Below are 26,773 nucleotides of genomic sequence, written 5' to 3'. Positions count from 1 at the left end.
CCACACTCCTCGTGGAATGAGCCTTGACTCCCATTGGCGAGGGGAGGTCAGAGGACTCATAGGCCATATGAATGGCATCGACAATCCACCGCTGAGGGTCTGCTTGAAGCAGGAAGACCTCTCTTAGGGGGACCATAGCAAATCAGCAATTGGTCCGCCCTTCTCCACATGGCAGCTCTGTGGACGTATATAAAAAAAAAAAAAAAAATCTAACAATGGAAAAAAACAAAAAAAAAACTAAACTAAGCTGAAGTCAATGAACAGCATTCTAACATAGGAGTCTTTATTTTCTAGGTGGGTAAGAGCCACCTAGAGCCACCTATAACAACTATCACAGTCGTGGATCATGTGTGTTCCGCACTACTTATTTTAAACACAGTGCTTTATATAAGAACACGAGTCAGAGTGCTTTGTGTTCACAAACTGCAGTTCACCATCCGAGTGTCTCGGAGGCACACGTGACTGTGAAGCGTTTATTAATCACTATAACGTGGATATTTAGTATGATTTGACCTGTGAAAGAGTTTCTCTGGCTGATTTATCATCTGCGGTTGCGTGACTGTCCTTGTCGTGTGTAACGAGGCCGATCATAACGCGTGTGTGACGGGACAGATGGAGCTCTACCTGAGCTGTGACTTTACTCAAGGAGACGCATCTGAGGAGGAACTGTTCCCACAGAGATTCACCTGACACACACACACACACACATACGTGATATCGGTGGATTAATGTAAACAGTGGTGAACGCAGCAGATCTGTAAAAGCCAGATCTTATGACAGAGCCCTGGAGGAAAACAGAGGAGAAGAAGAGCTCTGTGTCGGCCAAACGCTGCAAACTGACCCACTTTTGGAAAGCAGAGCGGATCCTTTAATCCAGAGCAGGATCATGATGGAGGGCCGCTGGCGTGCCAAGAGCATGCTGGGATACTGGAGGAACAGGCCAAAGCGTTAGCCATGGCAGTCTGTGGAGTAAAGCCTCCATCTGCTGAACACAGACGTCGCCCGATGAGGGCTTCTCAAGGACTAGTGTGACAAACAAACACACGTGTGTCTGTGAGTCCACTCTTTAGGGAGCGACGCTGCTGACTGATGAGTGTTCACAGCCAGAAACTACAAACATCTACAGCCTAAATTACTCTCGTTATCAGCTACTGTTTACTCAGCACTGGGGTGCATACAAGTACAAATTACAATCTTACACTGTGATTTTATTATTAGTATTTTTTTTACAGTACAGGAAATTATACTAAAAAACATATGTATTTATTTATTATAATGGGAAACTGATAAAAATGAGTGAAGATAAATGTCACTATGCGAGAAAAAAACCGACAACTAAAAACAGGCTTGATTTTCTTTGCACAAAATACGATTATCTTTCTTACTTGTAATTTTGCATAGAAATATGGCCTTATAAGACAATACTTTGTTTATAATTATAAACATATTTATTTATTCATTTTTACAAATTCTAATGAAAAATCCATTTGTAATGATATAGAAATATGTTAATATATAACAAAATTTATTTATGCATTTTATATTATTAATTAATTCAATAATTTGATAATCATAATTCTTAATGGTGATAAAAACCGGCTTTATTTTCCTTTGCACAAAATATGATTGTTTTTTTAATGATTTTGCAGTGAAATATGACCTTAAAATTTCTACAGTCATATTTTTTTCCAGTACAACTAAAAACATAATTTATAATTATATATAAATATAACCACCTATAACCTATAATTTCTTTATTTATTATTTCTTTATTTATCTAAACTAATTCTAATAAAACTTAATTTGTAATTACTATATAAATATATTTCAATATAACAATATTTATTTATATATATATATATATTTTTTTTTTTTATAATTTATTAATTCAATAATTCTAATGATCCTAATCATTATAATCATCATAATCATTAATGGTCATAAAACAGGCTTAATTTTATTTGCACAAAATATGATTGTTTATATTTTTGTATGATTGCCAGTAAAACAAATTCTACTAATTCTACTATAAATTTTTCTGTATTTATTGTTAAACATTATTCATTCATGTATTCATTCAATTTTATTAGTTTTATTTATTAATTTATATTTATGTATGCATTAAAGTAATTAAAGTATTTAAAGAAGTAAAGTATTTAATTGTCATGAAAATAAATGTCACTATGAAAAACATATATATATATTGTGCGGGCCTAAAAATAGGCTTAATTTTCTATGCACAAAATATGATTGCTTTTTTTTTCTTATCAACTCTGGGTAAAATATGGAGTGAGAATGTCTCCATGAGATTCACCCAAATGACTTGTTAATGGTGCCTAATAATCATTCCGCCTGTAATGTGCCAAAAGCCAAAGGCAAAGGTATGAGATTTATGCTAATTAATTTATTTAAATATTTATTTTATTTTATTTATTTTTTTATTTCAAAATAGATTTTTGGGTGAAATAAGGGCTGAAATTGTCCTGAGAGTTTCTGATGACCAGACTGTAATGTCCCTGTAATAATGATCCGCAGTAATGGAGATGAATATGATCGACATTCATACGCTAACAGACCAAAAGAGCCTCGAGGAACAGCATCAGCTTCACAATTCAGAGCAAAAGCCATTTAACATCACTCCTGACCATCAGACGCACACACGGACGACTGAACAACTGAACAGCACAGCAAACAGAGAGCATTTCATCTGCTGCTGCTCAGAAATAAAACTAATCAATGGAGTTTTTGTTTGTTTGAATGATTCGTTACTACAAAAGACGAATGATTCGCAAATGAATCATACAGAATGATTTGCAAAATGGTTTAAAATTATTAATTAAGACAAACTAAAAAGAATGATTTGCAAATGAATCTTTCAGGATGATCTGTGAAAAGACTGAACAATTCATTAGCACAAACTCACGACAAAGAACTCACAAATGAATCATTAGTGGTGAACAATTCATTAATAGAAACTGACGAAAAAGAATGATTCGCAAATTAATAATTCACAATGGTTTGTGAAGTTGTTCCAACGATTCATCAATGCAAACTGGCTAAAAACTGACTCACAAATGAATAATAAGTGGTTTGAATGATTCATTAACATTAACCAGCTAAATAACAATTATGAATCATTTGTGATGTGCATGATTCACTGACAGAAACAGAACGATTCCTAAATGAATCATAAGTGATGTGTGTGATTCACTGATACGAGCTGGCTAAAGAACGATTCCCAGATGAATCATTAGTGATGTGTATGATTCCCTGACACAGACTGGCTGCAGACTGATGGTCAGATGAAGTGTAAAGCAGAGCTGACCTCGTACAATGATGGTAGTGGACTTCTTGGCCGGGTTTCCCACGTTGTTGCTGGCGATGCAGCTGTAGACGCCGGCGTCCTCAGAGGCGATGGCTGGAAGTGTCAGAACCCCTTCCTTCATCAGGCTCTTCTCCGGCAGAGATCCGGAGCTGCTGGTCCAGGCCAGGCTCGGAGCCGGCTCTCCTCCGGTCGTGATGCAGACCAGAGACACCGTCTGGCCCGGATTCACCACGATCGGATCCTCCACCAGCAGCTTGATGGAGGCCGGAGCTGAGAAACACAGCGCACCACTCAGGACTTTTATTTTTAAAGTGCGTGTCTAAATCGTTAACTAAAACTATCATTAAAAAATAAATAAAATATATGTTAACTGAAATTAATTGAAGTACTAAAATGAATCTAAATAAACAAAATTATATAGACATACATGAAAACTAATAAAAAATTAGTTACTAAAACTTTTACTAAAATAAAAGTGAAAAGAGAAAATATAAAAATAAAATAAAATTAGAAACTTTGAGACATTATATTAGTATATCATTAATCACTGATCTTTAGTCACTGATATGTTATTAAAACTACTACACTTGATTTCTTTACCTGCCATAAAGCTATATAAAATTTAAAAAATAAATAAAAATAAAAAAATAAACAAGTTATTTCAGCTAATTGCCAAGGCAATATTTCTAATATTCGTTCGGTTTAATTTGAAGTACTACGTATAAATAAAAATAAATAAAAACTATATAGACATAAATATCTAATAAAAATGAGAAAACACCCAACAAAAGTTACTAAAACTTTAACTAAAATTAAAGTGAAAACATAAAATATACTGTATATATAATAATATATAATTCATAATATTATCAAAAATATGTTAGTATATTATTAGTCACTGATCTTTAGTCACGGTTTGCTACTAAAACTATTAAAAGTGCTCTCTTTAACTGAAATAAAGCTATATAAAGTCAAATTAAAAATTAAAATACAATATATATATATATATATAAGTACTTTCGGCTACTTGCCAAGGCAATATTTCTCATTGTTGTTCGGTTTAATTAGAAGTAGTAAAATAAAGAAAACTAATTAAACTAATAAAAACAAATAAAAATTATGTAGCCATTAAAAAACTAATAAAAATGGCAAAACACACAAAAAAGTTACTAAAACTTTAACTAAATTAATGTGAAAACTGTAAATTTTGTATTTTTAGTGCAATTTTGAATAAAAATGTTAAGACTTTCCATCAAATAAAGAGTGAATAAAACATGTTTCATGGGAATTGGAAGGAACTGTGGATTCATTATTAAAAATGAATCTGTAAAATAAAATAAAATCAAGTAAAGTAAAGTAAAATAAAATAATAAATAAATAAAAATATTAGATGAAGAGCTTAAACTAATAATAATAATAATATTAATGGAAATGAAAAAAAAAGTTACTAAAATTACTAAAACTTAAATAAATAAATAATGAATAAATACATAAAAGTTAAGAGAGTGTGAGAAAACAGCAGACCGGTTTTATTGGTGAGTCTGAAGACGACTTTGCGGTCGGCGATGCTGCAGACGTTCCTGACGGAGGCGATGCAGCTGTAGTTGGCGTAGTCCTTGGGTCTCAGGTTCTTCAGCTTCAAGATCTTGGTTTCCCCCTGGAGCTCAGAGCGACAGACAGAAAGACGTGTGCAAATGTGTGCTCCACAACACATACAGTACATACTGCAGGAGAACGACGCATTACACACACTAGTGTTAATTTTGTCAGCTATTTTCAATTTTAGTCTTAGTCTTAGTCCCGTGCTAAATGTCCTTGTTAGTTTTTTTATCATATTTAGTCAACCTTATCATATTCAGTTTTAGTCAAGTTTTAGTTGACTAAAAGTCTCAACATTTTAGTCTAGTTTTAGTCAATGAAAACTTGACATTTTAGCAATAAGATTGTTATTAATTAACCATGCAGCAGTATTAAGTTTGGCAGCCATTTTTAATTTAGTCTTAGTCTTGCTCAAATGTACATTTTAGTTATAATATTTAATCAACCTTGTCCTGTTTTTGTTTAGTCAAGGTTAAGTCAATGAAATGTATGAGCATTTTAGTCATTTTTGTCATTCTGTATAATGGTTAAACAGATAAAAAAAGATTTTTGCTCAAAATTATATTTGTACTGATTGTTGTCATTTGAGAAATTTACTTTTGCATTTCAGGTATTGCACTTTCTCCAGTAGGCACAAATCAATAGAATGTGGACTCATAGGCCTACATGGTTTATTTTACCTCATCTAGTGTACTGATTTTCAAGATTCAAGATTTTTATTCGTCACATACACAATTATACAGAGTATAACCAGCAGTGAAATGTAGGTCAGGTCCGCTCCAAGGACAGTGCAATTATATAGAATACAAATATTAAGAAAAAGAAAAGTAGAAAAAAATAAAAGAATAAAATAAAATATAAAAAATATAAATATAAATGTACAGGTCAGTATGTTGTTGACTTAAATAGTAATAAAGAGGAATGTGCATAAAAAATAAATGTGCAAAAAAGTCGTACAGGGTATGTAAATAGCAGCAATATGAGGTAGAAAAAAATTATGAATAGCTTATTGATATAGTGATATTTACATGGAGTCAAGTAATGTTAAGACACAGAGTTAGAGTTAGAGTTTAGGAGCCTGATGGCCTGGGGGAAGAAGCTCCTCCTAAGTCTCTCAGTTTTTGCCATCAGGCTACGGAAGCGCTTTCCAGATGGAAGCAAAGTGAATAGACGGTTACCAGGGTGATTTGAGTCCTTAATGATTTTGACAGCTCTATTTTTACAGCGTTTGAGGTAGATGTCCTGCAGAGAGGGGAGAGCAGACCCTGAGATGCGCTCAGCTAAGCGCACAACTCTCTGTAGTGCTTTGCAGTCCTGATTGGAGCTGTTTCCATACCACACTGAGATGCACTGAGTCAATACACTTTCTATGGTCCCTGAATAGAAAGTTTTCAGGATTGCTGGTGAGACCCTGAATTTCCTCAGCTGTCGCAGATGGTACAGTCTTTGCCTGGCTTTCTTAACCTGTGTTTGGATGTGTGTAGTCCAAGTCAGGTTCTCGGAGATGTTTACACCGAGGTACTTGAAGCTACTCACCCTCTCCACAGGGGTCCCACTGATCATAAGAGGAGTGTAGGGCTGCTGCTGTCTCTTCCTAAAGTCCATGATCAGCTCTTTAGTTTTGCTCACATTCAGAGAGAGACAGTTGTCCTGGCACCATGATGTGAGTGTCTCTATACCTTGTCCAAGTATGCGGTCTCATCGTTGTTGGAGATCAGCGAATTTGATAATAGATGTGGAGCTGTGAGAGGACACGCAGTCATGCGTGTAGAGAGAGTAGAGCAGGGTACTCAGGACACAGCCCTGTGGGGCTCCTATGTTCAGAGTGATGGAGTTTGAGGTGAACTGGCCAACTTTCACCACTTGAGGTCTGCCGGTGAGGAAGTCTTGAATCCAGTCACAGAGTGAGGAGTTTAGGCCGAGGTCTGTGAGTTTAGAAGCCAGCTTGATGGGGACTATAGTGTTGAAAGCTGAGCTATAGTCAATGAATAGCAGCCTTACATAATTCCCATTGTTGCTGTCGAAGTGTGTGAGGGAAGAGTGGAGGACGTGAGAGATGGCATCGTCCGTAGATCTGTTTGGGCGATAGGCAAACTGAAGAGGGTCTAAAGTATCAGGTATGGAGGAGCAGATGTGGCTCTTTACAAGTCTCTCAAAAACCTTCATGACTAAAGATGTGAGGGCAACTGGGCGATAGTCATTCAGGCAAGAGGGTTTATTGTTCTTTGGCACAGGGATAATGATGGATTTTTTGAATGAGGTGGGAACCACGGAGGTAGCAAGGGACTCATTAACCTGTTAACCTTCACTGCCATTTGTGGCCTCGCAGGTGAAAATAACCTACCTAAATTAAAATGGTAACAGTTTGTGACAAAGTGTGCTTACACAAACAAATTAGGTATCTTTGGAAAGAAGAGACTCTGGGCTTTACTATCTATCATCCAGAGTTGATAATGCTCAAAAAGATAAAAAGTTATAGGCACTGACGTGCCTTGAAAAATATTTTTCCACACTGAATGTTTTTTTTATTTCATATACAAATACATGAAATAAGTCCTGGAGCAATCCAGAAAAGTAATGGATCGAAAGCCACTGGTCTCATGAGTTCATATTTCAAATTTGAAGAAGATACCATGAAAAATGAGATTCCTGCAATATTTTCTGAAACTATTTATAGTCCCCCCCCTCCCCCCTGTTTGAGGAAAAATAACCACCAAATGGATTGCAGAATTATACAAGCTATTTTAGTCATTATACATGTTCCTGCATAGTTTTTCAATTATAAAATAATAGACAGATTTATTTGAGCACTAAAAAATACAAAAATAATTATTTGAGTAATAAAAAGGAAAAAAAAAAGAAAAAAAATGCTTTGTATATAGTATGTATACTGAAGTATTCTTCGTTATTCGTTATTACAATGATAAATATCACTGCCAGACGTGAAGTGATATTGCCTGACATGGTCATAGAGTCAGTAAACACACGCTGATGTGCTTCCATTCAGATTATAATCAAACAGATGGGCCATATAATCAATAATAGCTGATCAATGAATCACAATGATAGCCGTCATAGTCGCTAATAAACACGCTGATGTGCGTCCATACATATTATAATCATGCAGACACGGCCACATTCCCCACACAATACACACACACACATATAAAAAATGTAGAAGAAAAAAAAAAAAAACAGTTTTTTATGGATAAAGCAGATCGCTAAGTTACGCCCCGCTCAGATGACAGAAGCGTCATAGCCCGCGTCAGAGCTCGCAGGAGGGAGCGCCAAATTCAAATAATCTATATTCCGCTTTTCTGAGACTTTTTTTTCCGTAGACGGTCTCATTATTTTTGTAAAACCGTATGCTGTAACATCGTTTTGTTTTTTTACCACCAAGACGCTGTTTTTGAGCGTAATTTATTCCATAACGGACGCGAACAATAACTCTCTGAAGAAATGAAACGTAAACAAAGGAATATTCATCCTTATTACAACGTTACTGTTTCGCTGGACTAAAAGTGCTCGCTGGTATGTTGTTCTGTGGACCCTTACCTCTCTAACTAAACTGGGATTTCAGCAGTGGACGCGTTTGTGGCTCGTTATTACAATGATAAAGGTACGTACTGCTTTTTTATTCTGCGTGTTTGGATGTGTACTGCTTACACAAATGTAGCAAATTTGTGCCACTCATTCCTTATAAGCTTTCCATCGAAAAACAGCGATCTGTCGTCGATGCTTGAGGCTTAGACCCTCAGAATGATATATAGTTTGACAAGATTAACTTTGTCCCGTTTCATTTATTCTATTAGAAAACAATGACACATGCAAACAAAGATCGTTCAGTGCGAGGTCGCTCTGGTGAACGTTAACAGGTTAAAGATAGAAGTGAACAAACCAGCGAGCTGATCGGCGCAGGACCTCAGAACACGGCCGGTTATCCCATCAGGTCCGGCTGCTTTCCTGACGTTCACTTTCTTTAGCGCCCTCCGAACCTCATCCTCTGACACGGTGATTACAGGATCGTCGCTGCTCTGCCTGCTGCTTCCTGACACGCTGCACGGCAGAGACGCGCCACCACCGTTGCAATCGAAGCGGCCGTAGAAGGTGTTTAACTCGTCGGCCAGCAACGGATCTGCTCTCACCTCCGCGGAGGATTTGTTTCCGAAGGCACAGATGGTCCTCAGTCCCTGCCACATCCGTCGAGAGTCATTGAGCTGGAAATGAGACTCAATTCTCTCTCTGTATCTGTGTTTGGCAGCTCTTACTGCGCGTCGGAGAGCATAGCACGATGCTTTGTACTCGCTCCTATTCCCGGTCAGAAGAGCCTCATTGTAGGCGGCAGTGCGTGTGTTAACCGCAGCACGGATTGTTCTGTCCACCCACGGTTTCTGATTGGAGAATGTCCTTATCGTTATTGTTTCTGTAGCTTGTTCGGTTAGCGTGTTTACAAAGCTCAATGCTACATCCGTGAACTCGCTGACGTCAGAAGAACTCGCCCGGAACATGTCCCAGTCGACGTCATCAAGAGCCGCCTGCAGCATAGCCTCAGCATGGAGGACCAGCGCGTCACTACTCTCTGCACCAGGGGATCCTGAACGAGCCTTTGTTTGTATTCCGGTGTGAGGAAAATGGCGGTCCGATTTGCCAAAAGCCGGTAGTGAGCGGGCTTTGTAGGTATTCTTGAACTGAGTGTAGCAATGATCCAGTGTATTCGGTCCTCTAGTTGGACAGGATACATGTTGATGAAAGTTCGGCATGACCTGCTTGAGGCTGGCTTTGTTAAAGTCCCCCGCGATGATAAAGGCAGCGTCAGGATGTTTGTTAATGTAGCACATCGTGAAGCTTATACAAAGCCAAGCCGGTGTCAGCCTGTGGTGGAATGTACACAGCAGTGACAATGATTGATGAAAATTCCCGGGGCAGATAAAATGGGCGGCAGATAATGGAAAGATGTTCCAAATGAGGCGAGCAGGAACGCGACAGAATGGAGATATTCCTGGGATCACACCATTTCTTGTTAATCATGAAACACACACCTCCACCCCTGCATTTACCGGCCTCTGCTGTTATGTCCGTCCGAAAAAGTTATCACTTGGCATATCAGCAGTGTCCGGGACCAAGCCACGTTTCGGACAAACAAAGGATGTTACAGTCCCTAATGTCCCGTTGAAAACTAATCCTGGCTCTAAGATCGTCCATCTTATTCTCCAAGGATTGGACATTTGCGAGCAGAATGCTTGGAAGAGGAGGACTGTGAGCCCTTTTCCTGAGTCTATCTCGAATTCCAGCGCGTTTCCCGCTGTGTTTCTTGATCCTTCGCCTCGGGGGGTTATTGTTCATCTCTGCGTTCCGAAGAATCTCCAGTGGCCACTCTGGATTCGTGGCTAAAGTGTCCTGGAACAGGTTAGTGTAGCGGTTTCCAATGTCCAAAAGTGTTTCTTTGTTATAGGTGATCAGTGCCGACGTGAAATGTGTAAAAAGAGAAAGTAAAAGTAAGTAAAAAAGTAGATAAAAACACAATCTTAGCGGAGCGACCTGGACGGCGTCCGAACAAAGCGGAGCCATTTAATGATAGGTTTTTTATTATATATAGTAATACCAAAAACTTATATCTCTATCTACATTTTGAAAACTGGTAAAACAAATGAAAAATATTTTAGCAGTGAAATTCCTAGTAATTCCACTAATTCCAAATTACAATAGCCTATTTCTCTATTAAAACAACAGGGGTTGAGCAAGTGCATTTATTCAGCAACCACAATTGCAAACAATATAGACTAGATCTCATGACAGAACACAGACCGGCTGAGTGACAATTTCAATAAGATTGCTAAACTCCAGCTTGTTTGTTGCTGTTTTCAGATCGTCGTCAGCGAGGATAATTCCGCAATGAGGAGTGATCGCGTGCGCATGATTACCAGATTGCTTAAAATAAGCAAAACACCGGGCAGAAAATGTAGCCTTGTAACAGCGAAGCTTTGATTCGGGGATTTGAACTCTGTTTTAATCATTCTCGATGACTTAAATAAAGCAAATCTCTCCCAGGAACTGCCAAAATACAGACAGCACATCACATGTCCCACCGGAGACAGTAATATATTGGATCACTGTTACGCCACAGTAATAGATTCATATCACATATCATATTTGGGGTTCTCTGATCACTGTTTGGTTCATCTTATACCGACCTACAGGCAGAAACTGAAATCAGCTAAACCTGTATTAAGATCTGTTAATAGATGGACTAATGAAGCAGAGTGGGATTTACAAGCCTGTTTCGACCTCACTGATTGGAATGTTTTTGACGCTGCTGCCAACGATCTGGACGAGCTCACAGAGACTCTAACTTCATATATCAGTTTCAGTGAGGATATATGCATCCCTACCAGCACTTATTTAACATTCAACAATGATAAGCCATGGTTTACAGCAAAACTCAGACATCTTCGTCAGGCCAAAGAGGATGCCTACAGAAATGTAGCCGACCCGACCACGGGCTGAAGGTCTGACGGCAGGACGAGGTGACTGAGACTGGTACATGCCGCGTTGCCATTCCCATCTCGGGACCCGGTCGTGAAGCCAACGCTGAAGCGGTCTCATATGAAGCAATCCGACCGGCGTGACAGGAGCCTTTGAAACTGTTTCAGTGGAACCGCCCTCTTGCGCTGGAAAGACTCCAGGCAGTTCAGCATCGACTGAGCACGCTCTACTGAGAGACGTAAGTCCAACTCCATGCCGAGAAAAGAGATCCTATGCACAGGGGAGAGTTTGCTCTTTTCCCAGTTGACCCGAAGCCCCAACCGGCTGAGGTGACTGAGCACCGTGTCCCTGTGTTTGCACAACTGCACTCGAGACTGGGCCAGTATGAGCCAGTCGTCGAGGTAGTTGAGAACACAAATGCCTGCTTCCCTTAATGATAGCCCAAGTACGAGACACAGCGATCGTGATGGTCAGATGAAGCCAGGAAACGACCACATCCAGAAAAGCACGAGCAGGAAGCCATCTTTAAAACGACACCCGTCGCTCGTGGAGCTCTTTTAGATATTGCTCTTTTAGAGAATAAAGTGTTGAAGCACAGAGGAGAGGTCACTGTGCGACTGCAGATTGATGAGCTGCAGCGCGCCGTCCAACCCGGAAGAAGCAGCAGCACTGGACGGCAACCCCCACTGATGCACCGTAACGCCAATGCCCTTGCTGTCTGTAGACACTGTCTTCGGTGATTGCACAAGCAGGAAGGCTCGGCTCTGAAGCAAAAAGCTGATGTGCGTTTGCACGCGCTCTCCTTTTATACCTGCGCTACGGGGCGGGGTACACGTTGCGAAACACGTACGCCAACTGTCATTGGCTTGTTTTGTTAACACTCAAAGCTGGTTGGGCTCTCTGGCGAGATCCCATTTATGTCAGTCACTTGACGTTACGTCGAACATGATTGACTGAAAGGGAACTAGTTGAATTAAAATAAGTAATTTTTTTTTTTATAATTTATTTTATTTTATTTTATTTCAAGTAACAAAATGTTTTATGGTTGTAGTTTTAGTTAACTATAATAACCCTGCATCTGTCAGATCAACAGGCGCTAAATCCTGATGTATAAAATAAAAACTTTCATGAACTTCCGCTCATGACAGCAGTCACATTATATGATGAGTGTTTAATAAAGCGTGAGGAACGCCGACAGCGTTGATCATCATTAATCTGGATCTCATTGTGCTTCCACTGCAAATCCATTCAGCCGCTCCTCATTTCAAAGCTAACCTTTGGAGTTTTAATTTGCAGAAGCGATAGCGGCTTATCGTGTTCGCCGCGTGTCACAGATGCAGGGGGTCTTCAGACGGTTAGCAGACGCGGCGGCACTTTGATGTCGATTACACTGATATATTCATTCTTATGAATATCATACCTCCTTGTCTGTGTCTGCCTGATATCAGTGCACAGAATAAACACACACACACTCACCAGATCAGAGAAAATAGTGTGTGTGTGTGTGTGTGTGTGTTATTGGATGGTGAGATCATTGAAAACATTTGTGGAATCTGTTCAATCATTATGCAGTATATAATGCCATAAATGCAGAACTCTTTGAATCGTGCACTTGACACACGCCAAACATCTCTGTAAGTTTGTAAAGAGAAATCAGTGGTCAACATAAGAGAAAAATTTGAAAAGAGGAGTTTCCCTGTGGTTTTCTTCCAAAATAAAAGCTCTATGGCTTGCTGTTTGAAAGCAAAAAAAAAAAATATATATATATACGGCACCCTTGGTAAATATGATCAAAGAAGGCTGTGAAAATTAATCTGCATTGTTAATCCTTTTGATCTTTTTTTTTAAATTCACAAAATATCTAACCTTTCATTGGATAATAAGAATTTAAAATGGGGGAAATATCATTATGAAATGTTTTTCTCTAATGCTGGGTACACACCCAGCCGATTTCTACCCTTCCAACAATCCTAGGTAATGTCCCGGTTATCTTGGTGGATATAAAGATTATCTTATCAGATTTTCCTGTGGTGTGAGGTGTGTTAAGAGTGACTGAATCTGCTCGGAAGAACGTTGGAGGCGCCCCGATCGTGAATCAGAAATGCTGATGTGTGTGGGGGGGGGGGACCCCAAGGACAAACACGCATATGATCTGCAGATTATCATGTGAAGCGAAACAATATCCAATCAGAAAGCGAGCTGACAGAAGATGGACGCAGTCATTTCGCAGCACAAAAGGATTTGGACACTATCATCGCAATTTCTTACTGCCATTACCAAAGACTTTAAAGCCTTGAATAATTTGTAATTATTTATACTTGTTTAAGGAAATGTAATTTTCTTATTGCTTTTCCTTTTCCTTTTTTATTTTATTTTATTTTATTTTATTTTATTTATTTATTATTGTTTTTTTTTTTGTTTATTATTGTATTTGATGTGATTTATATGTTATTGCCCTTGTATGTTCTTTGTTCTAAAATTGCAATGAAAATATATCTATATTGTTTATTCTCAAGTCTCCAGAGATTTTGCGAGGTTTCCCATGTTCACAGTCGGGACTCAGCTGGAAAATCTGTTGTTGTGTGGTGTGCTGTCTTTGTCACATCGCAGCACACCACACACTATAGGAGCAAAACGGTTAAATCTAGAATTTTTTTGTCCTCATGTTTGTGGTCTCTCACATTTTGAAGATCTTATAAGATTTAAAAAATCTTTTAGTGTGTACCCAGCATAATACACATTGGCCACAATTAACGGCACCCTTTTATTCAATAATTTTTCTGTAAAATATATCAAAACTTAATTTTTGATTAGTAATATGCATTGCTAAGGACTTCATTTGAACAACTTTAAAGGCTATTTTCTCAATATTTAGATTTTTTTTCTTGCATTTTTTTTTCGGCCAAATATTGTCCTATCCTAACAAACCTAAATCAATGGAAATCTTATTTATTAAATCTCAATTTAAAAAAAAAAATTGTGATCCAGGATCACAAATATCCAAAATCCACTCAGAACAAATTAGCAGCAGTTTGCAACGCCCCGGTGTGATTTGCACAGGTAAACATCACAGAAACATCTGCTTTCTGCTCATAGCGTGATATCTCGGTAAGTGAGACAGGACTGGCTTTTCAGTGACAAACACACGATAAAGAGAAACAGACACAGCTATAGCTGCTCTCCTGACAACTACAGCAAAAATAACACACGCTGCTGACGGCTTCCAGCGACACACACTCGCGCCGCGCTTCTGAGAAACAGCAGCTGACGTTTAGCCACAAAACAAATGAGAAATGCTTGAGATGTGGCAATCTGAGGCACTCGGCAGGGCAGCGTTGAGGGAAGAGATCAGACAGATACATGCTACGACGTGCTAATAACTAGCATCACCTCGTGCTGAGTTTAAAATGACGGCGAAAAACGCGAAATACAGTAAAGCTGGCCCGCTAACAGTCGTCACGCTGATGAAGCTAATTAAACTGATTCTAGTCCAGCTAGATGGAAATATTACAACTAATAGTTTACTTTTCACTTCAACCAACAAAAAAAGAACTACAAAGTACTACAGTATTACCATGCTTTTTAGACTTAGATGGTAATTTTTTACCATCTCTTCTGAAGTCTTTTCTGCTCACTGAGGCTGCGTTTATTTGATAAAAAAAATACAGTAAAAACTACAGTGAAATATTACTACAGTGTACACAGCTGTTTTCTATTGAATATTGTTTCCATCACAAACGAGAATAATTTAAAAACGTAATTACAAGTTTATATCTTTCAATTTTAAGAAAAATGTTGGAATTGCGAGATTTAAACTCAGAATTGAAAGAAATAAAATTGCAATTCTAAGAAAACTGTCAGAAATGTCAAAATAAACTTGTAATTCTAAGAAAAAACTCAGAATTGCAAGAAATAAAAAAATTAAAATAAAGATTTTAACACAAAATTGGGAAAAACAAACTTGCAATTCTAAAAAATGGCCAGAATTGTGAAAAATTGCAATTCTAAGATAAAAGGAAGAATTGCGAGATTTTAACTCAAAATTGGGAAAAATATACTTGCAATTAAAAAAAAAGTCAGAATTGTGAGAAATAAACATTCTGAAAAATGTCAGAATTGCCTTTTTCAAGGCATCCTTGCTAAAATAAAAATATTTATTTGTATAAAAGTGGATTATGATTAACATATATTACTTTTATTAAATTAGCAGATAAACTGTATTACCAACATGCTAGTGCAGAAAAGCACAGTATTACAGCAGTATTTAGAGCAAGGGTTACATTCTTACCTGGGTAAAGAAGGGCTCGTAGATCTCCACACCTTTATCGGATCCTTGCGAGAGAACGTCTCGTCCGCGGTGCCAGCTGTAGCGGATGGGAGGGTTGGAGTTAGCGACGCAGCGCAGAAACACCGTCCGCTCGTAGTAGAACTGCTCTTTAGCTTCACCGATACTCTGATGAACCGTCACCACAGGCTCGTCCAGATCTGACCAGACAAAAAACAACAACACTCGGTCATGCAAGTTCATTTGAAAACAACTTTTCTAAACAAAAAATTAAAAAGAGAGAACGAGAGAGAAGTAGAGGATCTTTCATACTTTTTAATCCACATGTAACATGATTCCACGTTACAAACAAATTCCTCCAAAAAGAGTGAAAAATGCAACACTTGAAATTCATAGACTGTGTATAAAAGAAAAGGATTACATTCAACAATCTTCACGTGTTAGAAGTGCAAAAAATAAAGTCCTCAGTGCATTTAAAATTTTAACTCAGAATTGCGAGATTTAAACGTGCAATTCTACAAAAAGTCAGAATTATAACCTAAGAATAGCTTTCAATTTAGATTTCAACTTAATTCTATGAAAATAGTCAGAATGTATAATTAAACAAAATAAAAAATAAAGAACCAGCTACCTTCACATTATAGAGTATTAAGTTATTCAATTTACTTTCAGTTTTGTATTAATTTCTGTTCCATATTAAGCTAACGACACATCAGACGTACCAAATAACACTATTTCACAAGAAAACCATTCATTAATAGAATGATGTAACTCTATTTGTCACACTTCTGTATTCATTAATATGAAATCTCAGTTGTCGATTGATCTTACCCATATTTTGAAGATCACAAGGGCAAGAAAGCAAATATATCAAATTTGCTGAACGACTGAAATGTTTTAAATGCACTGAGCACTTTATTTTTTGCACTTGTAAAAATAAAAGAAGATTGCTAGTATCTCGGCATATAATCCTTTTCTTATACACAGTGATAGAATTTCAAATAACTTTTCTGCCATTAAAACCCTTATAAAAGATACAAACACTTTTTTTCTTTGTGGATCTGCTTGAGTAGCAACAGAAGACAAAGATTGACTCGCTGTCACAGTGACAGAAACAGAGAGAGTGAAATACTGCGATGGACTAAATCACTCAATGCCTTCTCCGGCTTTTCCCAGAGGAGAACGGACATCATTTCAGGTGCTGCCTGCTTCTTTCTATTTATACTTTCCTCTGGAGGACAGATTGACGTTCCTGATCAATGACCTGGCAGGACGATCCCTCACGCCAGGGACACAAACCCACACCTGCTGGCCTTCACAATGGACCACCGCTGACCTCCAGCAGCACACTTATTACAGCATCGGCCCTGACATCATTTGATCCCACAGTTATTCCCGCTGGACACAGATATTGCTCCGAGGTTTCATAGTTCAACAGACTTCAAGGACATTTATATTGGATGTTTCTCCAATATATATATATATGTATATTATAAAAATGTTTGTACATTTATTCCAAGCTTTGGCAATGTTTTATAATTTACAGTGATGCCACATATATATATAAATTAGTGCTGTAAAATGATTAATCGCTTAATCGCATCCAAAAGAAAAGTTTTTGTTTACATAATATATGTATGTGTGCTGTGCATATTATTTATATATAAATACACACACATGCATGTATATATTTCAGAAAAAATATTTTTATATTTTAAATATATTTATTTATAATATATGAATATAAATATAGACATTTAAATGTAAATGTATATATTTTCAAATTATATACTGTATGTGTGTATATTTATATATACCAAAAATATATACACAGAACACATACATATATTATGAAAGCAAAAACTTTTATTTTATATGTGATTAATTGCGATTAATCGTTTGACAGCACTAACACACACACACACTCACTCACTCACTCACACACACACACACACACACACACACACACACTCACACACTCTCTCACACACACACACACACACACAGTATTTACAGTGAAACAATTGCTAATTAATTTGAATTGATGTAATGTAAATAATTAGCCCTACAAATAAATTACAAAGTAACACATTACATTTTTTGGTAACACTTTACAATGTGTCATTTCTTAACATTAGTTAATGCATTAATTAACATGAACAAACACATTTATTACACTATTTATTAATCTTTATTAATGTTTCTGTCGTTCATTGCTAATTCATGTTAGCATGCATTAACTAATGTTCACAAACACAACTTGTGATTTTAATAATGCATTAGTAAATGCTGAAATGAACATTAACTAAGATTAATAAATGCTGTAGAAGTATTGTTTAATCTTACTTCATGTTAACTGATGTAGTTAACTAACGTGAACTAATGAACCTTATTGTAAAGTGTTACCATTTTTATTTTAAAGCTGAAAATACTGAAATACTTTTTTCTTGTAAAACATACTTCAAATTTTTTAGTTTTATTTACATAACATATATTTTACAGTGCATGTTTTTATTAATTTTGTATTCATTTGATTGATTAAATGTGATTTTTTCAATCAGAAATTGCTTGTAAGTTTTACTCAAAAAAATGACAAAGAAATGTCAGGTAACACATTAAATTAAATGTGATATTTTGAAGAATGAATAGTATTCTTCTCATGAAACACAAAAAAATCATAAAATTCATCATGAACTCTAATGTTTGACCGGCGAACGCGAGAGAATCTGGATCCGAATCAAAACTGATTAGTGCTGACCGTCTCCAGGCCAAAACAACGCTAATAACATCCCACTTACAACATTAAGAAATACAGCGCATGCTTATCGGCGAAGACACTTTAATTTAGCGTCTCCTCTCGCTCCAGATCCAACATAATCAGCGAGTGGACGCTGCCACCTTGAATGCTGATTCCTCACTTTCATTAAGACATGTTCTGCCCCGCAGGCCTTTAATCAAAATCCAGAGGCGGTCAATACTTCATCCAGGATCCTTTATCAGAGCGCGGGTTGGAGCAATTACCTTTACGAAGACGGCTACGCGCACACGACAAAGCGATTGAGTCGGGCCATTCTGGCGGAGAAGATTGCTCTAAATAAATACACTGATTCATTACGCCGCTGTGGCACCAATTCAGAGCATATCTACCATCTTTGCATCGTTTGGGACTGGCCTGAGTGATTATGCAATATAGATCTATCTGCAGTACTTGAGTTACAAGCATGTAAACTTGGGATAAATAATATTTTTGACACTCAGAAAGAACAAAGTATCAAGGTATGCAAAGTGAACCACGTTTGGTTTTTGACCATTGAAATGTGTGCAATTGTAGCCACATGGAGATCCTCATGTCTCTGGAAATGAATCATACAGGGGATATTGAGATATCTGCAGTACTTCTTGAGTTACGAGCATGCAAACTTTGGATAAATAATATTTTAAACACTCAATGTGTTATGTTCCATGCAATTGTTTTAATAGAAGGAAACAAGATGCATTTCTAATTTCAACATTATTTGTTCCTCAGACACTCTTCTTTAAAAGGAAAAAGAATAAGCTGCATGTAAAGTGCTCCACATTTGGTTTTGACCACTGAAAATGGGAAAATGCTACAATTTACACATGGAGTCACACCGAGATCCGAATATCTCTGGAAATGGAAGACATAGGGCCTTGAGAATGAAGATACCACAACAAATGTTTGTTAAGAACCCATTTTCTTGAGTTACGGGCATGCAAACTTAAAATAAATAAATAAATAAATACATATAAATATATATATTTAAATAAATAAATAAATATTTATTTATTTATTTAATATTTAAATTTATATATCAATTTATTTATTTATTTATTTTCACTCAGAAAAGTAATAGATTGAAAAAGTATTAAAGAATGCAAAATAACCCAGATTTGGTTTTTGACCACTGACCATTTTATCCATGGAGCCACACTGAGATCCCAATATCTCTAGAACTGAACCATATAGGATCTTAAAAACAAAGATAACTCTAAAAGAATAATGAGATATCTTTAATACTTCTTGAGTTATGGGCATGCAAACTTTGGAAAAATAATATTTTTGGCACTCAGGTGAATATGTTCTAAGCTTTTGTTTTGAAAATGCATTTCTAGTTTTAAGATTATTAGTTCTTCAGACATTTCTTTTTAAAATAAATAAGTATCAGCTCTGTGTAATGTGACTGAAATCTATATTATTTTATTTAATTTATTTTAAATTATTATTGATAATTGAAAATGGGAAGAATGCAACAATTTGCACAAGAAGCAGATGAGATCCCAATATCACTGAAATTGATCCCTAAAAATGAAAACACCAAAAGAAAAAAGAGTTACAGGCATTGATAGTTTGGAAAAATATTATTTTTGGAACTCGGAAAGAAACTTATTCTCTACTAGCTGCCAAAGCAGCTTTTCTCATTCTGATTTGGTTCAATTTGACATGATACAATAACTAAACAAAAACTGAAATAAAATTTTATAAAACTATATACACATAGTAAAAAAAACAACATAAAAATTACAAAAAAACAATGACAAAAATACTAAAATTAAAAATAAAATAAAAACTATTTCATAATATTACTATAAAATAATTTTTCTACATTGCTGTAAAATACCATAATACATTGAGATACTATAAAAACTATTGTCTCTCAATGATACTAAAAGAGCACTGACTAAAATATGTCTGCACTAAAATGTTTTTTTTTTTAAACGGCCTTTTGTCTTTTTTGTGATGTGTTCAGTGATAATGTTGGCAGGGAAATAAAAGCCACAACCAAGGCATCAGGATCAGTCCTTATTGAGTTTAATCTATGTTAAAGCTAAAAGCCTCTCAGAATAATGTGAATCAAGCAGCATGACTTTAATAAGCATCTGGAGGGTCAGAATCGAGCCGCGCTTCTCTGTCAGACGCTTCACAACAGCGACGGCTCAGACTGTGGGTTTAATCAAACACGCTGCGATCTCCTGCTGTAATCTATAGCCATCATTACAGAACAAACAGCCTTCAGGCCCATCACTGCGTTGCAATGAAATCCACCCGACCGGGCGACACTAATCAGTGTCCGGACTGAAGTACACACCACACGAGTGACATTCGCATGAGAGATTTAACTATTAATGAGACATGCAAAGGCGCAATTATCATATTTTCTAAAGACAATTGGTAGGAAAACTGACTGCTGTGAATGTTGTGACACTAAATGACCCGCTGTACAGAAATTCCCAGGCAACCAATCAAATTTAAGAATTTTTTATTGGTAAAACTTTTGATTCTTTATTATCGTCAAATTCTTTCTGGTGAAAGAAATGCATGCCAAAATATACAATGCAATAGAGGAATACACAGAGACTGATAAGTATATTAATAAGTCTGTTGACTTTAGCAATCCTTGCTGCATTATATGCAAATGGTGACCGTTTAAAAAATGGGAAAATGCACTTTCCAGGTTTTTTTTCTTCAAAGTTTGCATGTCTGTAACTCAAGAAGTATTAAAGATATCTTAATATCCTTTTATATTTTGGTTTCTTTTATTTAGTTATCTTCATGTTTAAGGCCCTGTATAATTAATTTCCAGAGATATGAGGATCTCAATGCAGCTTCATGTGCAAACTGTTGCACTTTTCCTATTTTCAATAGTTGAAGTCAATTTGCATATAGCTGATTATTTTATCTATTAAATATATACCTTTCTGAGTGGCAAAAGAGTATTTTTCTAATGTTTGCATGCCTGTAATTTAAGAAATTTGGTTCTTAACACACTTTTCTTTTGGTATATTAATTTTTGCGCCCCTGTATAGTTGTGTACCAAATGTGGGTCATTTTGCATACAGCTGATACTTTGTTCTTTTAAAGAGGAATGTCTGAAGAAATACAATGTTAAAACTACAAAATGTATCTTGTTTTTCTCTATTAAAATAATTGCATGGAATATACCTGTCTGAATGCCAAAAAATATTTTTTCCAAAGTTTGCATGCCTATAACTAAAGAAATATTAAAGATATCATAATAGACACACTTTTCTTTCAGTATCTTAATTTTTAAGGCCCTAAGTGGCTCATTTCCAGAGATACTGGGATCTCAACGCAGCTTCATGTAAAATTGTTGCATTTGTCCCATTTTCAGTGGTCAAAAACCAAATTTGAGTCACTTTGCATACAGCTGGTATTTACTCTAAAGAAGAGTGCCTGAAGAATAAATAATGTAGGAAATGTATGTTGTTTCCTTCTATTAAATAAATGCAGCCTTGGTGATAAAAAAAAAAAAAAAAATAAATCTGACCCCAAACTACATAAATCAGTCAAGCATCGCAGTAATTGCACGGCATCAAAATGGCCACGCTGGAGCGAAAGGTTGATGGTAGTGGGCAGATCTTTGTTTGAAATTCATGAAAATCTTAACCTAGAGCACACATTTACATATTTATCCCTGTTTGCTTGCAGCACCCACTTCACATTTATGAATAAATAAACTACACTCAACAAAAGATGCACGTCGACAGAAAACACTGAAGAAACACTTACGTATTAACATAAAGAGATAGTTCACCCAAAAATGAAACTTTGCTGTTAATTTACTCACACTCAGGCAATATAAGATAATATAATGCAAGTCAATGGCTACCATCACATTGAGAGGCAAAAAAAAAGCATATAAGAATACAAAATGAATACCTGTGGCTCCTGATGAAATACTGAGTTCTTATGAAGCAAATCAATCGGTCTGTGCAAGAAACTGAACACTATTTACAACATTATTACAGATTGTTTACACATTATTAATCCAGAGCCGTGGGGCAAACGGTGAAATACAATTCTTAGATTCTTTTAGACGCTTCAGTCTGATTTGGTGAACCGTTTCATCTAGTTTTGAGAAACAGCATCACTCCGGACCGTTTGCCTCAAGTTATGGATTTCTCTCTGTTCTTGTATAAAGGTGAGCTGATGAAGACTAGTTTATTCTTTGTATGCTTTAAACATGCAAAACATTCTCATTTCACATCATTATTGGATGCTTTAATAATGTAATTGCATATACATTACATCATTGCATAAACAAATTGCACTGGGTAACACTTTATTTTAAGGTGTCATTGTTACATATTACATGTACTTACTATTTATAATAACAATAGATTATACATAATTACATGCAAGTAACCCTAAACCAAACCCTAATCCTATACCTAAACATATAGTAAGAACATGTAAAAATAAAGGTGCTTAAAAGGATCTTCAAGCGATGCCATAGATGAACCATTTTTGGTTCCACAAAGAACCATTCAGTCAAAGAACCATCTCTTTCTTACCTTTTTATAATCTGAAGAACCTTCTTTCACCACAAAGAAGCTTTTGTGAAACAGAAAGGTTCTTCAGATGTTAAAGATTCTTTATAGAACCATTTAGACGAGAAGGTTCTTCTATGGCATCGCCAAGCACCTTTATTTTTAAGAGTGTAATTAATTAATATTACTCAGTACTTAAATGTATAATTACATGTTGAACTAAACCAGTTCTTTGAAACAAATGTCCAAAAGAAAAAAAGCGTATTTCCCTGTTTGTCTGCTTAAAAAATATTTTCTTCAGAAAACAAGTCATAATATCTTAAGTCATTTCACTTGTCAAGTAAATGCATCTTAAGTCCAGAATTTGTATATATTTATACAAGAAAACAAGACAAAAATACAAAGGAAGTAAATCATGTTTTGCAGTGTGAGGCTCTGGATTACAGATAATAATGTTGTAAATAATATAAAATTTCTTGCACAGACCAATCGTTTCACTTCTTAAGACCGTGATATATCATCAGGAGCCATGGGCATTCATTTTGTGTTGCCTGATATACTTTTTTTGACTCTTGTGCCGGCACCCATTGACTTGCATTATATGAATCACAAGGAGCACAGTTTCTGCTAAAAATCTTCTTTATTGTTCTACTGCAGAAAAAAAGAGTCATCTGAGAGTGAGTAAATTAACAGCAAATGTTCATTTTTGGGTGAACTGTCCCTTTAAAATCACGTGTATGAGCAGCAGTAACAGAGATGTCTGCGCTAATGGAAGATCCGGTGGCTGTCTGATGAAATCATAGATCAGACCATCTCAGATGGTTTTAGGCTGCAAAGGCTGTTACTTGCTACTAAAGCAATAACTTTATCACCTCGTACATCTGAAAACAGCCCGCGCTCTCGCCTGCATCCACACCGAGACGAGCGTGGAGGAAAGAAATGACCTTCTGCCCTCGGCTGAGCTGCAAACATCGCACACAGGACCAGCTGATGAAAATGAAGCATCTGTTTCGCCCAACGCTCAGGGGCCAGTCGTTCAAAACAATTAATCTGGATCAGAATGATCTGGATTTGGAAATCCCATGTTTTGCTATCCAGGATCAGGTAACCCATCTTACTTTTGTGCTGGTTTTTCAAAGCAAAATTGGATTGGATCACCCTGATCTAGATACACACTTTTTCAGATTTCCAAATCTGGATTACTAGTGCTCTACGGAGCCCCTAAAGGGACATGATGATGGAGAAAAAAATAAATAAAATGAGATGGGGGAAAAAATGCCAATATTTTGCATTCTAGTTTTGCATTGCATTTACACAACTTCTGACCGGTCCATCTCTGATGATTGTGCTAATGTAGTTTACAATCAGTGATAAAACAAAAAAACTTTAAATTAAATATAATATTTTTGTTTGATACTGACAGCTGTTTGGGGATTTGGGGTTATATTACATGTTACAAATGTTGTAATTTTTGGACTAGTTTTATGAAATTTTTTGTTCCTGAAATCCACTCTTCTGCTAGGATCAGAAAAATCCCAATTTCTGGGGATCAAAAGTATCCCAATCTTACTAAAACATTTTGAACAACTCAAACCAGATCAAAACCAAGATTGGATTTTGTGATCTAATCCGAATTCAGAATCCTTTTTCTTTTCTTTTCAACAATACATTTTTAAGATTTGATCCAATCCGTTGGCCAAAATCGATCAGATTGCTTTTGAACAGCTGGCCCCAGATCTTCAGATTGCCGAGAAACGAATCCGCATGCGATGCATTAAAGCAATTCCCTCGTCTGCAATGATGCATCTGGCAAAGCCAATCGATAGATGCTTTCCATCACAAACCGCAGCGCTTTAATGCTTTTATAACACACTCCTGTGAAATAATTGTCAACTGTACTTCATAAAAGTATAAGGAAACCACATCCATAATCAGAAGCTTTCCTGGATGCATCTATTATTCATGAACGTCAATCTACTGTACTTCATTTAAGAGTGATTCTTGTAAACAGATGCAATCAATAAACATCTCATATCTGAGACTGATGACAAAATCTGACTGTACTGAGAAACAGCAACGCATTAAAGATCACGTGCAGCAAAATACATAAACAATTTTTTTTACTTTAAAATACTCATATTCCTGGTGGCCTTGTTGGAGATTTTTACTTGCCATGCCAACATTATCACTGTCAAATTATTCTATTCTATTCTATTCTATTCTATTCTATTCTATTCTATTCTATTCTATTAAATTATATTATATTATATTATATAAATCATTTGAATTATATTATTTTAAGTATTTTAAATATATAATTTAAATATTAATTAATTTATTATAATAATGTTATATTAATTATAAACATAACATATTAACATTATAATCATATTGTAATTTCACGTTTTAATTGCTGCTATTTTTCTATTATAGTTTTTATTGTTATTCTAATATTCTGATTTTGTTGGGTTTTTTTCATTTAAATTTGAAAGTTTTAGTAATTTTGTTGTGTTTTGATTTTCATCTTTAGTAGTTTTTTATATAGATATATATTATATAAAGTTAAAGTTTATTTTATTTAAAGTTACTAGCTCAAAAGTTTTGTTATGGTTTTAGTTTTAGTTAAACAAAAATCATAAAATAGCAAGGATGCATTAAATTGATCAAAAGTGGCAGTAAAGGCATTTATAATGTTACAAAATATTTCTATTTCAAATAAATGCTGTTCTTTTGAGCTGTGTATTCATCTGTGAATCCTAAAAATTAAAATATATCACGGTTTCCACACAAAGATATGAACCGTTTGATTGTTTTTCAGCAGTCTCTGGATGCTGCGAGAGACACGAAGACCTGCACCGTTTGGCACAAACACACCAGAAAACAACATCATTATGTTCTCATAGAGACAGGGCTGTATCTGATGAAAAATACAGTTTAACGGCTGGGAAAAATATTAATGACTGGTGAATGTTCTTAATTGAGCCGTAGTTGTTATTGTTAGAAACAAGAAACCATTAAAACAATTTTAAAAAATACTTGAAAAATCATTACTTGAAATTAAATTAAATTTAACTGAAAAAAAAAAATATATAAAAAACTTAAACTCAGTTTATTTCAGCTCCTTTCCAAGGAAACATTTGTCATTTGTCAACTAAAATTAAAATTGAAATAAAAATTCAAAATATAGGCATATTTAAAATAAATAAATAATAAACAAAATGCTAAACACACACAGTAAAATTACTAAAGCTTTAACTAAAATAAAGTAATAGATAAAAAACATAGGCAAACATCATGTATATGTATGAAGTTATATGTTATATCAATTTTTAAAAAACTAAGCTGAAATCTATCTCTTTTCTAATTTGTTAAATTAATTAATTTAATTTCTAAGTATTTTTTCTATAATCATTATAAATAACACTTGTTTTAAGAATACAAAAAAATATATATCATAGTTAATTTGTATAAAATATCAATACACTATAAGGGAAATATGTGTAAAATAAACAAAAAATACTGGTAATTCTCACAGAATTTAACTAAAATTAAAATGGAAAATATAAAAAAAATAAAACTCAAGATATGAATAAACATTTTTTGTTACAAAACAATACTGTATTTATTTTAGTAACATAGAGACACTATTTTATTTAATAATAACATATCAATGACACTAAAATAAAAAAATAAAGCAGCATTATAAAGTGTCACTATAAAAAAAGCTATGAAAATCTCTGGCCGTAATTCTGACTCTCATAAACGGAGTC

At 35.5% G+C, this 26,773-nt stretch overlaps 1 protein-coding gene across 1 annotated transcript in view; it reads right to left on the bottom strand.

Moving 5' to 3' along the window:
• The window catches only part of LOC306843535 (MAM domain-containing glycosylphosphatidylinositol anchor protein 2-like), a gene marked incomplete at both ends in the record, with an annotated part of 198,681 nt that overhangs the window by 74,903 nt on the left and 97,005 nt on the right, over positions 1 to 26,773 (bottom strand). The window contains 3 exons of the mRNA XM_079375063.1: positions 3,326 to 3,595; positions 4,850 to 4,982; positions 15,696 to 15,892. Coding sequence (XP_079231189.1) covers positions 3,326 to 3,595; positions 4,850 to 4,982; positions 15,696 to 15,892 — 600 coding nt within the window. The remainder of the gene's footprint in view (positions 1 to 3,325; positions 3,596 to 4,849; positions 4,983 to 15,695; positions 15,893 to 26,773) is intronic.

This window comes from Barbus barbus (assembly GCF_936440315.1).
Source record: "Barbus barbus genome assembly, chromosome: 24".
NCBI classification, from domain to species: domain Eukaryota; kingdom Metazoa; phylum Chordata; class Actinopteri; order Cypriniformes; family Cyprinidae; genus Barbus; species Barbus barbus.
Note: the sequence above shows the minus strand (reverse complement) of the source record. Positions and strands in the feature narration are given on the sequence as shown.